Raw genomic sequence first — 13596 nt, forward strand, 5'->3', positions numbered from 1 at the left:
TCCAAAAGACAACTAACCGCAACAGCTGAGACATATTGTACCTAGCAAAGAATGTGTAAAATGCATGGAGATTATAAAATATGTATACACACACATACATATAAATGCATGTACATAGAGAGAAATTAAAAACAGTAAAGCGAATTTTTGTGTAACATTCAACCATGTTAAAAACCATGACTAGCAGAACTTAAAAGCCTTTTGTGGCACACAGACTATTATGGTAATTATGATTATCATGTTGCACAAAGATGACTCAGTACTTTCCAGATGACTCTAGAACCCATAACAACGGTTTTCCTTCATTGACCTGCCTTAGGGCTGGCCTAGTTCCTGAATAAGTGACAGCAGTGTTTCACCCCATCCCTCAGAGCTTCTGTGACTTTGTCATTCCGCAGGGTGAAGATGAAAGGGTTGAGAAAAGGGGTCACCACGGTAACCATCAAGGAAACCACTCTGTTGTAGTCAGATGCCTGTGTTTGCTTGGGTTTCACATAGAGGAACAAGCAGCTGCCATAGCCAATGACGACACAGGTGAAGTGGGACGCACAAGTTGAGAACGCTTTCTTCCGGCCAGAGGCTGAGGGGATCTTGAGGATGGTGGAGATGATGTAAGTGTAGGAGACGATCGTAGGGATCAAAGAACCAAAAAGAACAAAAACAGCCATTAAGAAGAAGATGAACTCTGTGAACAGCGTGTCATCACAGGACAATTTCAACAACTGCCCTCGGTCACAGAAAAAATTGTTCACCACGTTGGATTTGCAGTAGGTAAACTGAAACGTGGCATAGACGGGCCAGATCTCAAACAGGAACCCAAACACCCATGACACAATCACCACCCAAGTGCAGGTACAACTGTTCATGATGACGCTATACCTCAAAGGCTTACAGACAGCCACGTAACGGTCCACAGCCATCGCCCCCAGTAACGAAAACTCTGTGGTCCCCAAAGAGAGGTACAAGAAGAGCTGAGCAACACAGGCAGTCAGCGATATGGTCTGCATCCCAGGAAGCAGCAACCCCCAGAGCATCACAGGGACAACTATTGTGGTGATCAGAATCTCTAGGAGAGACAGGTGGCCAAGGAAGAAGTACATGGGGGACTGCAGACGCTTATCAACACACACAATCACGATGATGACCGAGTTTCCCACTAATGTCACTGAGTAGAGGAACAAAAATGTAACAAAAAGGATATGGCGTAGTTCCTGGGGGCCGGGGAAGCCAAGGAGATAAAATTCAGTTGCGCTAGAGTAGTTCCCCAACATGAGTCTGTGTTCTTGCTCCTTGTGAAATCTAAAAGCAAAGGAGAAAGAGCACTGTGTCTGAGCTCAGAGGACTAACGGTGTCTCCAGGTTGAGGGCAGACTCCCTTCCTGCTCCCAGGGTCCACGCATGATCTCCTGTTCTCTGTATAAGGTTGGTGCTACACGTTTTATGAGGAGTCTATATAACACATGAAGATAGAAGTCTGAAAAAGTATGCCCAAAGTATAGGCTTAAAAGTACCCCCAGCATGCACGTGCCATGGGACAGCCTGCCTCCACCTCTGTGCTAACTGGCCACCCTGTCTCCTCCCCCGACCATATCACAGTCATGTATACCATCACCACTTCCACCTCGAATGCCCTAGGTTGTCTTCTCTCCGATGATGCCCTTGTCCTCCAAAACCCTGCTGCATCTCAACAGTTATAAGAAAGTGCTGCTCACCAACCTCACCTAGACCTGGTTACTTCTTTCCCTTCTTTGATCTGAGTGTGGTCTCCACTGCCATTCCATTCACGTCAAAAATGCCACTTCATGTCTCTTTACCAGGGAAATGGAGTCTATCCAGGACATTGTCATAGGATAGGAGCTATTCTGAGCTTCTGTCCCTGATTCGGGGAGCTGGCTCCCTGGGATAGATTATCCCTTTCTTCCTTTCTGCTCTTATGCAGAAAGCCATGTTCCCACCTCTACCCTCAGTGATGTATCTCCTCTGAGCAGGCAAAGCTTCACCAATGCCCAGTTAGTAGCCACTACCCCTGCAATTCTGATTTCTCATGTCATCAGACAACACGAGGGAGGGAGAACTCCAGAAGGATTAAGAGCCACTCTCATCTGTCCTGCACAGTTGGCAACTTGGGCTGGGAGACTTGACATCCTCTCCCTTTCCAGATCTCAAAGCTGAAGACCTAAAAATGGGCACTCTGCTCCCATATCCCACCTGCCATGGTCTCAGTCCCAAAGAGCAGCTTCCAAAGGCCCCCAGAGCAGATCAGCTTGTCTGTGACTGCCTCTTTTCTCCAGAGCCCCGGCAGGAAGGAAGAGTTAGCAGACATCAAAATGGATCCCACTACTATGGGGAGGAAGTGGAAGGGGAGCTGTTGCATTGTAAATTTTGGTCAATTACATGAGACAAAGTATATGTGAACTGCTGTATGAAAAGTGAACTTACTCTGTAAATCTTCACCCAAATCAAATTAAAATTAAAAAAAAAAAAAAATGGATCCCACTGAGCTCCATGGGATGTCTGGGCTCATTCAGGTCTTTGCTCAACTGACTCCTCCTCCTGGGTCTTCCCCAATTGTCCTCCCTAAAACAACAAACACGTGCACCTTTACTCTTGGACCTTGACTAGGCTGTATTGTTCTTCTTATGGACTTTCATCAAAACCTGAAATTGTATTCCACTTTTACTTGTTTATTCACTTGACATGCAAACCCCACATTAGAAGCAAGTACCTCAAGGGCTGAGGCTTTCTTCTCCACTGTCCAATTGCAAGAACAGAGTCTGAGCACAGCAACTAGGTACCTTTTCCTATTTACTGAACAAAGAAATCAATAAATGTATCAAAGAACAGATCAAAGAATGCACTGATGGACATCCTGACTGGCTCTCCCTGTATCCACTCTTCACTAAGGCATTGGCCATCAATGTGGAGTCTCATTCCCTGCAGATCCCCTACAAAATGGTGAGCAGATGTAAGGAAGAGATGAGGAGAAGGAGCAAGCAGGGTCATAGGGAACCTGAATGGGGCAGAGAAGAGCTGACCTGCGCTCTGCTGAGTAGGAGGGACTCGGAGACGAGCCGTCCTCTCTGCAGCTCCCTGTGCCACTCCTCAGGCTCTTGTTGCCCTCATGCTACAAGTGTCCAAGCCCAGACCCTCCCTGGATGATTCTCTCCTCTTTCTGAACCCCTGAGAAAACACTCACCTCCAGAGAAGGGGACTGGATGCAAAGTTCTATGGCTGTCCAGGTCAGCCCAGACTACCTCCTGCTTGCTAGGATGGGGCCATGCTCAGGAGACAAGGACTGTGCTGTCTCCACTCACAGGGAACTACACTGTCCTCACACAGGAGCTCAGGAGAAAGCCTAGAAATAAGGGGCTGAGGAGAGTCCAGCTGCCTCCTGCCCTCTCTGCCGCCTTTCTCTTCCCTCTCTGTCCCCAAAGAGCACTATTCCTGAGGTGCTACATTTTCCCAGGCTCACAAGAACCCTAGGGATGCAGTTAAGGGAAAGTCAGAGAAACTTCCCAACCCTCCCTCCTGAGGCTAATCAAGTTCTAGATGCTGCAACGGTTGGTCTCCCGAGAGAACTTGAAATGTCCCCAGTCGGGAGCTTCTAACACCACACTGCCTTCTGCCCTAGTCCTGGTCATCACCAACAGTCCCAGCTGTAAAAGCCAGGCCCTGCTCTCTGCTGGGGTTCTCCCTGACCCCTTCAGCCCTACAGAGCCTAAACCGCCTCCAGACAGAAGGCCCCACAAAGCTCAAAACATACTTCAATAACTCAGAAGCCACCAAATGGGTTTCTGTGAATAATTTTCTCTTTATTACCCAGTTATCATGAGGTGATTCCCGCACCCTTTTATCTGATGGCCTCTGTCCATTGTTAGGGATTGGCTTTCACTCTAAGCTCACAGTCTGCTAAGCTCACGGACTGTTCCAGTCTCTCCAACAAGTATGCATCCAGGTTACCTGAAGTTCACATAGACCAAGTGAAAATGGGCGTTATGGAGAAACAGACTTGAAACAAATCCCATACAGGACTAGAGTTTAGGAAAATGGACAGGATAACTAGAAAAATGTTCACATTCTCCCAAAATGAATATTGTGATAAACTGCCCAATCTCAGAGAGAGATAGATGATAGGAGCCAGGTAGATAGATGATAGATAGATAGATAGATAGAATAGATAATTAGATGATAGAGAGATAGATGATGAGTAGATGGATAGATAGATTGATAAATATGACATGATAGGTGTGATGGACAGATAGATGGATAGCTAGATAGATGGGTAGAGAGAGAAAGAGACTGAGATTTATATACTGGGAGTAAGATAAGATGGAGAGAAGGGAATTCATATCAGGAAAACTCAAGGCCAGAAGAGACAAAGAAGTACACAAGCCCACGAATGGGTGACCCATTCAGCAAGGAATACTTGCAATTAAAAAGCAGGATTTGGTCTAGAATCACTGCCATAGAATGGAAGCAGTGAGCCCATCTGTAAATACAAATCCAGAAAAAATAGAGGAACGTTGTACTACGAGGACAGGGGTGTAGGTAGGTAGGCAAGAAGAGCTACCTGGTAGTGGGGACCAGGTTTGCTGGTCCTATAGAACCTGGTGGAACCACTGAGACTATGGCCCCTAGCTGCCCTTCAGGTCTGGAATTGAACCCACACCTGTGGTTTCCAGCCAAACAAAGTACAGGCATATGAGTTGAACATTTACCTCAAGTAGATACACTCCTTGGAGAGAACAATCATGGGAGAAGGAAGGGCTGCTTATGCACAGGGAGACAGCTCAGGGGGCAGGAGAGTATGGAGGGATGGACACTGGGAAGAGGTAACTATGGGGAGGAAGTAGGAGGGGAGCTGTTGCATTGTGGTAAACTGTGGTCAATGACATGAGACAAAGTATATAAAGTATATGTGAACTGCTGTATGGAAAGTGAATTTGCTCTGTAAATCTTCACCCAAATCACAATTAAAAAAAAAAAAAAAGAGCTACCTGGTGAAAGGTTCTGGTTGCAATTACCTTGAAGGGCAACACATGATCTCACATCCAATAAGTAAGGATGTAGGTGTCTCTAGCAACTTGCAGTAAGAATTAACTGGCAATGAAAGGGTAAAAGGGTTGGTACAATCAACATTAACCACTACCAACTCCTGGACCCCTGCTATTCATGCCCTGAGCAGCCCCCACATTATCCTGAATCTTCATAACATTCTTAAAAGTGATCTGTGAAGCTTTGTAAAAACAAAGGGCTGGTGATTTCTATCAACTGGATAATAATTTGAATAAAAAGAATCTCAATACTTCATAACACAAAACAAAGCAGAAATGTATTTCCCATGTCAGACTCTTTAAAGCTTCTGAAGTGATCAATATTTTATATGAAAATGGACAGGCTTTAATTTAAATTCCGTTTATACTATTAAATTTTGAAAATAATATGGAGAAAACACATTTCTGAAGTAACAATGAGCATCTTTGGGGCATGCTTGGTATGAAAGTGGGTGTTCAGGAATGCATGCATGGTACAGGGATGCATTTGGTGCAAGCATGAAAACGTCCAGGCAAAACCCCACACAGCCACCCTCTTGCTCTCCTGTGAGAAAGCACAGGGGATTGGAACAAATAAAAGAGCAATAAACTGCAAGGAAAATAGGTTGGAAAAAGCCCAGCCTACCATTTATAAAATCCCTGGTGGTGTAGTGCCTAAGGCATTTGATTGCTAACCAGAAGGCTGACAGTTCAAATCCACCAGCAGCTCCCTAGAAGGAAGGTTGGGCAATCATAGTGATACCACCTCAGAAACCCCAGGAGGGGTCACTATGAGTCGGACCTGACTCGACAGCAGGGAGTTGGGGTTTTGTTTTGTTTTTTCATTTGTTGTAACATGCGTTATGGCTATAGTTCAAAATACAAAAATTCTTATTCCAAAAAGCACAGTGACCCTAGGGGGGCCTCAGCAAATCTAGCAAAACCTGACCTTAATAGATCATAAAAGTACCTAACACAAACATTGACAGCAATCAGCCATGCACACACACACGCACACACACACACACACATACAGGAGACCCTTGGTCATTTAGAGAATTACTAAATCATCCAATCTCTTCTCAGTGAATAAATTCTCAGCTATTTGACCCATGTCCTGCTGAAATAACCCCTGGTAGTTATCCCCAATTTCCACTCGTCTTTTGTGCTCTTCGGATAAAGTAGTGAGTATTTTGATAGAAGTATTTGAGTGGGTGGAATCTAGAAACCTTCTTGAATGAACCCCACTTCTTGAGACCAGTATTTATTTTTTCAATGGTGCAAACACTTACTCATGGTGTGGGAATAAGCAGAGACACCAATGAAGGAGTGGGAGTCACACCAGCACTCAGGGGTCATCTATTATCTCGGTTGAAAGTCCAACGAAGCTGAGATTCTAGGAAAAGGCTGGACCTGGGAGCCCCAACATGGTTGCCCTGGATCATCTGGGAGGCAAGGACGTCCGCTGACGTGAATGTCAGTGGACTTTGCAGAAATAACGTTCTCGATCCATGGAATGTAGCTGTGGAGGTCAGTAAAGACACTAGTGTGTCCTGTCAGAACACACCCAGTTGCCCAAGACAAAATTCCTTGAAATTCATTGCCATCTACGGCTGGTGCAGCTGTGCCCACTTGCCAGAAAGAGTAGAGGGATCAGAACTTCCCTCCCACCTGAGGGACCTCAGCACCTGGGTCAAAGCCAAAACCCCATGCAATGGGATCCAGGGCAAAAGAAAATGGTGTGGGTGCTGCACCGACTGTCCCTACCTCCCAGTCATCCCCAGACAGAGGCTTCAGAGTAGTTTTACACTCTCCAAAAATCTTTCTCCATTTCTAACAGAGGGTGAAGGAGAGAAAATCACTCTTTGTCCCTCACTGGTCACTTAGCCTGATTGTAGACTCTGGGTCCTGAATGAAGGAGGAGAAATAACAAAGACAGAAAGTCAAAGAAGAAACAGGCTACCTGGCACTGCTCCTGATTTCCTTGTAGGTGTCCCATACGGAACATGTCTTTAAGGAATTTTCCACACAGTAATTTTATGCAGTGTAAATGAAGGTTCAGCTGAGTCCTAATGCTTTGAAGGGTACCATGTGCAATTCCTAAGCACAAGAAATGAAGGAGACTTTCACTCCCATTTGCATTTTCTCAGATGTCCCTCTCCATCCTCCTTCAGGTCTTCCTCTGTTTGACAGGACTGCAGAGGAAGAACTGGCAGGATGTCCTATGGACTAAACAGACCCTCCTGCTCAGTTTCTGTTCTCCAACAGAACCACCCAGGGTGGCTGGTGAGTGGACACACCATGCATCACCTAAGGTCTGAGCCCAAGCTCTGCCATCATCACATTTGCAACACTGGCCAATGAGTTCATCTCCTTGAGTCTTGGTTTCTTCATGTGTAAATTGTAAGTCATAGGAAAAGCCACCTACTTGATGTGCAGTGAAGTTAATGAAATATGTTAATGCCTGGTTCATAATTAAACAAAAAGCCCACTACTATCAAATCTATTCAAACTCATAATGACCCTATAGGACAAAGTGCAACTGTCTCTTGGCGTTTCCAAGGCTATAATCTTTACAGAAGCAGACTGCCACATCTTTCTCCTGAGGAGCAGGTGGTGGGTTCAAACTGCTGACCTTTCAGTTAGCAGCTGAGTACTTTAACCCCTGCAGCATCAGGATCCTCGGTGCATAATTCAAAAACCAAAGAGCCTGTTGCCATTGAGTCAATTACAACTCATAGCAACCCCACTGGGGACAGTATAACTGTCCTGTAGGGTTTCCAAGGATGTAAATCTTTACAGAAGCAGACTGCCACATCTTTCTTCCTCAAAGCAGCTAGTGGGTTCAAACCACCAACCTTTCGGCTAGCCGCCAAGCACTTAACCACTGAACAAATGGTAGCTCTAGTTGTTCTTACTGTAATTGATAATAATATCACTCCTGTTGATCGCTATCACTTTCCAATGATTAAATTAAGGTTCAAAGAAGTTAATGAATATGACCAGAACCTTACAATTAATGGAAGAACCAATACTCAAACATAGATCCCTAAATCACAGCCCACTGCAGTGTGTGCCAACGTGGTTCGTGTACATAACACCTCAATTTAATATTTGATCCCAAAGCCCTGAGGAAAACTACCCCTTCTGTGCTAGAAGGCCAGGAACTGATTTCCCTACTCTAGCTTTTCACCATGCGTAAGACTCTTGAGACTAGGCCAGTAAATTCCCATTTCTTCCCCTAATTCCTCAAGATCTTTAAGATGTGGCCATATGCAAGAATAAAACTAACTCTTCCTTTTGACAGTAACTCATCAGTATATTTTTTATCCTGGAGCCAGGTGTGACTCAAGCAATCTTTTGCTCCATTCTTCTTGTGAGTAGCAACTGGAAAATCTTGGTGGAGAAGAAGGTGAGAGGTGCAGGCAACTTTATCAGCATAAGGTCATTTTTAGGAGATGTGGCTGTGAAGTCTGGGTGAACAATGACCTTTTCATAGGGCAGAATCTCCCCAAAGTCTCAAACAGTTCTCAAGCCATCTTGTAAGATGACCTGAAGATCGCTGAAATGCAGACATATGACTGATGCTATCACACACTGCAAGGCTAATAACATAGCCCAGTGTCCTCCCATAGCCACCCACATAGCCCTCTCCTTTCAGCTCTGTCCACTCAATCCTTCATCCAAGCTGCCAAGGGCGGCCATGTAGCCTGTGCACTATAGAACCCAATGGGTTGCTGTTCATAATGACTGTGACATGAATGGTGCCTCCAGGAGTTGAACAATCCAATGGCTTAGCTTCTGCCTTTAGTATAATTCCAGACAGAAGCTCCAATTAAAACCTAGAAACAATTGAAAGAACCATAGAAATGGATGAACAAGTAGAAAGTTCTGTTACAAGGGCTCTCTTGAGATTGGCGGAGGGCAGAGGGGGACAGGAAATGTGAGATGGAACAAAGGAAGTGAATGGCAATGTAGAGAGCTCAAGTATTTTGATGCTACAAAGGTTACTATGACGTACTCCTTTTCGTCAAAACTTAACTTTGTTGATACAACACATATTTCTGGTGGCCTTTTAGAAAATCTGTCAATAATCTTGGGTGTTCTGGTGAGATACAATGGAGATCCACGTGTAACATGGCTTAAAACTCTAAACTCAGAACAGGGATCCCCCGACCCCTGAGGCTCCCACTCAGCAGTCTCTGCAACCGTGACAGTGAAATGGGTGCCATCTCGGTTCTGAGATCCAGTCTCTTTTTGTTGAGCTCCCAAATGCTAAGTTTATCCTGTCTCTTAACAGTAACATTGGTCTGTCTTCACGTGTCTCTTTGTCATGAATTTATAAGAGAAGGTCTAAATGGAGAGGACAGGAATAGGCCTGTCCATCTTTGAGCCAACCCCAAGAGGTGACAAGTTCAGAGGCCTCACTTTCGACAAACTTTCCCTTGAGTTACTGCTATACAACATTCTAAGGACTTTCCTCAGTCTTGTTTACTTGATGTCTTCTGCCTGGAGCTAAGGGTGTTATTAGGCCCCCATTGGTGATGGCTGGTCTTTGCTCAGGTTGTTTTCATGAACTGTTTAATTCTCATTGGGTTATCTCAATCTAGGCCAAACACTTGCTCCCTTCATGTTTAAATTCATGCACTGGGACTCTACCTAGTACAACTGTCCAACAAAAACTAGTTGCCATCAAGTCAGTTCCAACTCATTGCAGCTCCACGTGTCTGAGAGCAGAACTGTCCCATAGGGTCCATGGGGTTGTGACCTTTTGGAAGCATACTGCCAGGACTTTCTTCCAAGGTATCTAGTAGTGGCCACTTGGAGGAACTTCTCACAAGAGCAAGATTGTTCATTTGAGAGACAAATACATTAGAACAAAAACGGAAGGAACCTCCATAGTAAGATTCTCTCTCATCTGTCTGAACGACCAATCAGGTGAGGATCTCCCTTGCTTGTTTCCATTCTTTGGGAGTTAATAACTACTGAAGGGTTAATCATTCCATTGGTTGGAAAATCATTAGGTCCAACGAACTGCTTACACTGGCTGCAATACCTTTCTTGGATGTTCACACTTGTCAAATCGACTTTCTCTGCCTCTAAGAGCTCTCTCCTTCCTCAGAGAGAAAGGCATTATAGTATTTTACAGTGATAATTCAATAACTAAATTAAGATATTTATTGATTCCCCTTAATTAAAGGGAAACTGGAGCATAGTTCCCCCTATATCTTATTTGCTATTTGCTTTTTCTCTTGCCTTGGGAAACTTTGTAGTTTAGTATAAAAATATTATATGTAAATGCAAAAGTTGATTTACATTACAAAGAGTTCATGATAAACAAATGACTCTTGGACATCCATAGGGTGACTGAATTTTGGCTCGAAACAGCTCAGTTGTTAGGTGCCATTGAGTCAGTTCTAACTCATCGCAACCCCATGGACAACACAACAAAATCCCTGTCCTGCACCATCCTCATAATCATGGCCACGTTGAAACCCATGGTTGCAGCCACTGGGTCGACCCATCTCATTGAGGGTCTTCCTCCTTTTCTCTGACCTCTACTTTACCAGCCATGATGTCCTTCTCCAGGGTTTATCCCTCTTGATAACACGTCCAAAATATGTGAGACAAAGTGTCACCATCCTCCCCTCCAAGGAGTATTCTGGCTGTATTTCTTCCAAGATAGAATTGTTTATTCTTCTGGCAGTCCATGGTATATTCAATATTTTTCCTCAACACTGTAATTCATTGGTCTTCTTTATTTATTGTGAAGCTTTCACATGCATTTGAGGCAACTGAAAATACTATGGCTTGGGTGAGACACCATTAGTTGTGAAAGTAACACCTTTCCCTTTTAACACTTTCAACAGATCTTTTGCAGCAGATTTTCCCAATGTGATACATCATTTGATTTCTTGACAGCTGCTTCCATGGGCACTGATTATGGATCCAAATAAAAGGAAATCATTGACAACTTCAAGGACAAGCAAACTAAACTATGATGGGAAAATATCAGAAAAGCAGTTGCTTCTGAGGATGTGGGTGGAATGTTGCCTGAGAAGATGCATAAGGGAACTTTCTGGGACAATTTTCTGTAAGTCAGTAGCTGTTAGAATTACATAGGAATATTTGATTTTCGAAATGCAGCAAATGTATTGTTCTAGTTAGCTAGTGCTGCTCTGACAAGAATATAGCACACATGGGATGGCCTTAACAAACAGGAATTTATTCTTACAATTTGGAGGCTTTAAGTCCAAGTTGTCATGGTTGCTTTAGTGCCAGGCTCTAGGGGCTGGGTGAAAGCCCCTCAACCTTGGGGTCCAGCTCTGCCTCCTGCTCCCAGCCCACTGGAGCTAGAGGCATTTCTTCACTCAGACAGCTGCTGGCTGCTGAGGCTGACAAGCCCAAGGTTGACAAGTAAAAAGGCACAGTCCCAATGTTACCAAACCACATGGCAGGTCATTAATTTAAGTTCATTGTAAGTCCCAAGGTCAACAGAGAATAGTAGGCTGCTGAACAATGACACGGCTACATGCAGGGTTCAAGTGTGCCATAAGCTAGAGACCATTCCCAAGGCTTCTCCTTAAATACAGGAAGCAGACCACATCCCAAAGGCAGCTATTCAGCTGCTTGTGGTAGATCCCACCATGGAGCTAATTGCTGGTGTCATCATGGGGAACAACTACCATCAGCTACCCAGCCCCTCAGCCAGGCCCAGCCAAGCTGACACACAAACATAACTACCACATGTATACTTACAAGTTTTGTTTTATTCTATATAAACTGTATAGCAAGAGAACAATGGAATACAAATACTGAGCCCGTTTATGGCATGTACACTGAAGTATTTAGGACAATGTATATTTGTCTCCAATTTAACTTAAAATGCATCCAAAACATAAGATAGATTGATGGATGAATAGAGGATGATCAGGTAGATAAATATGTGATAAGAATAAGTCTATTAAAACATTAATGAGAGAATATAGGTGGTAGTGATGGTTACTCACTGTAAGTTCTTTCAACTTTGTTATATATTTTTAATTTTTCATAATCAATGTGGAAAGGGAGAGGAAACTCTGTCTTCTCCTGATTTTATCACCATATAACCATAATGTTAGTATAGAATTTTAGTTACCATCTAGATTCATTTCTCATCATTTTTTTATTTCTATATTAATTTTATGAATCTAGTAATTAAAATTTTTCCAAAATGTATTGATTACAAAAGCACAAGTTGTGCTTAACTAAATGAAATTGTAAGAACAAAGGTCTTTGTGGTGAGCAGCACAATGTATCACACTCATATCCCGCCTCAGTGAAGAACTTTTGCCTTAGTGCTGGGAGCACTATGGGCAACAGCCTTCAGCTGTAGGCCCTTCAAGGACTGACTTTGCTGTGAGAGCAGCCTTGCCCTAAGCCATGACATTTGTGGGGGCAGCCCCAATCCAAAGCTTTTTTGTATTCGAGGTGACCAAGAATATAAAGGCCTGGTCACCTCAGCATGAGATCATTCTAGCCCAAGGGCACCATGGACATGGCCAGCATTGTTCATTCACCTGCACAGTAGTTTCTTTTCCCCCTACTGAGTCCTGTTTCCTTCTCTCCCTCTTCACAAACGTTGATCCCACAAGTATGGACTCATGTTTAAGCTAATATAGATACAGATGGATAGAGCAAAGAAATATTATAGCTCTGTGTGTATAGATGTGTTAGTGTACACACACATATCCTAGGTCAGTCCACTGAGAGGGCCTAGAAGCAGTGATAACACAGTACCAGTGAGCACACCCAGTGCCCAGATCATGGTTTCAACACTATTCTCCAATAAAAGACCCAAGGCCCCCTGAAGAAATGACTGATTTTAGGGAACATACAAGATGATCCTGGAGCATCTTTTACAGGAATAGTGAGGAAATGCTCAAAAGGGAACTGGCATGTCAAAGAGACATGGGAACCAACCTTAAAAGAGCTCCCGACAGCCGAAGCTAGAGTGGCGTGAGCCACAAAGCAAAGCAGTACTGGATTATAATCTAATAGAGGAGTATAAACTACATACCCATGAGTCTAGATTGATACATGTAAATGGTTGAGTAAAGAAAGAAATGAGGAAGAAGGAACAAATCTCACTTAGAGATTAATTCCAAGTCATTTATGTAAGTACTCCACCCTCAAAGAGGTAGCTCCTCACTCCTTGAGCCTGGGCTCCATTTCATGACTTCCTTCAAGACTACAGCAGTAGGAGGGGAGAAAGATTAACCTCACAATGGAGACAGATGGCAAATGCTACTTTGGTTAACCTCACCAGTGAAAAATTGTGTTGATAGCATGTTCTCCCTGATACGATATGATGAGAAGGATGCTTCACTTATGTAGTATTCTTCCCCAAAATCTACAACTCTAGTGTGACCATGAGAAAAACATCAGACAAACTGAAATTGAGGGACATTCTACAAAACACCTGACCAGTATTCCTTAAACTATTAAGGTCATGAAAAACAAGGAGTGACTGTGAAGTTGTCACAGACTGAAGAAGACTAAGGAGATATGATGACTAAATGCAA

General features: G+C 43.8%; 1 protein-coding gene and 1 pseudogene across 1 annotated transcript; both read right to left on the reverse strand.

Annotated features, from left to right (window-relative positions):
• Positions 1-326: 326 nt before the first annotated feature.
• Positions 327-1271, reverse strand: LOC103207189 (olfactory receptor 9A4). Its single transcript, XM_007952752.1, has one exon. The coding sequence runs from the start codon at positions 1269-1271 to the stop codon at positions 327-329; it is 945 nt and encodes a 314-aa protein (XP_007950943.1).
• A 2180-nt stretch (positions 1272-3451) lies between these two features.
• LOC103207214 overlaps positions 3452-13596 on the reverse strand; it is a 15696-nt pseudogene continuing 5551 nt past the window's right edge.

Source organism: Orycteropus afer, unplaced genomic scaffold (genome assembly GCF_000298275.1).
Source record: "Orycteropus afer afer isolate SDZICR_OR568_19922 unplaced genomic scaffold, OryAfe1.0 scaffold00358, whole genome shotgun sequence".
Taxonomy (NCBI): domain Eukaryota; kingdom Metazoa; phylum Chordata; class Mammalia; order Tubulidentata; family Orycteropodidae; genus Orycteropus; species Orycteropus afer.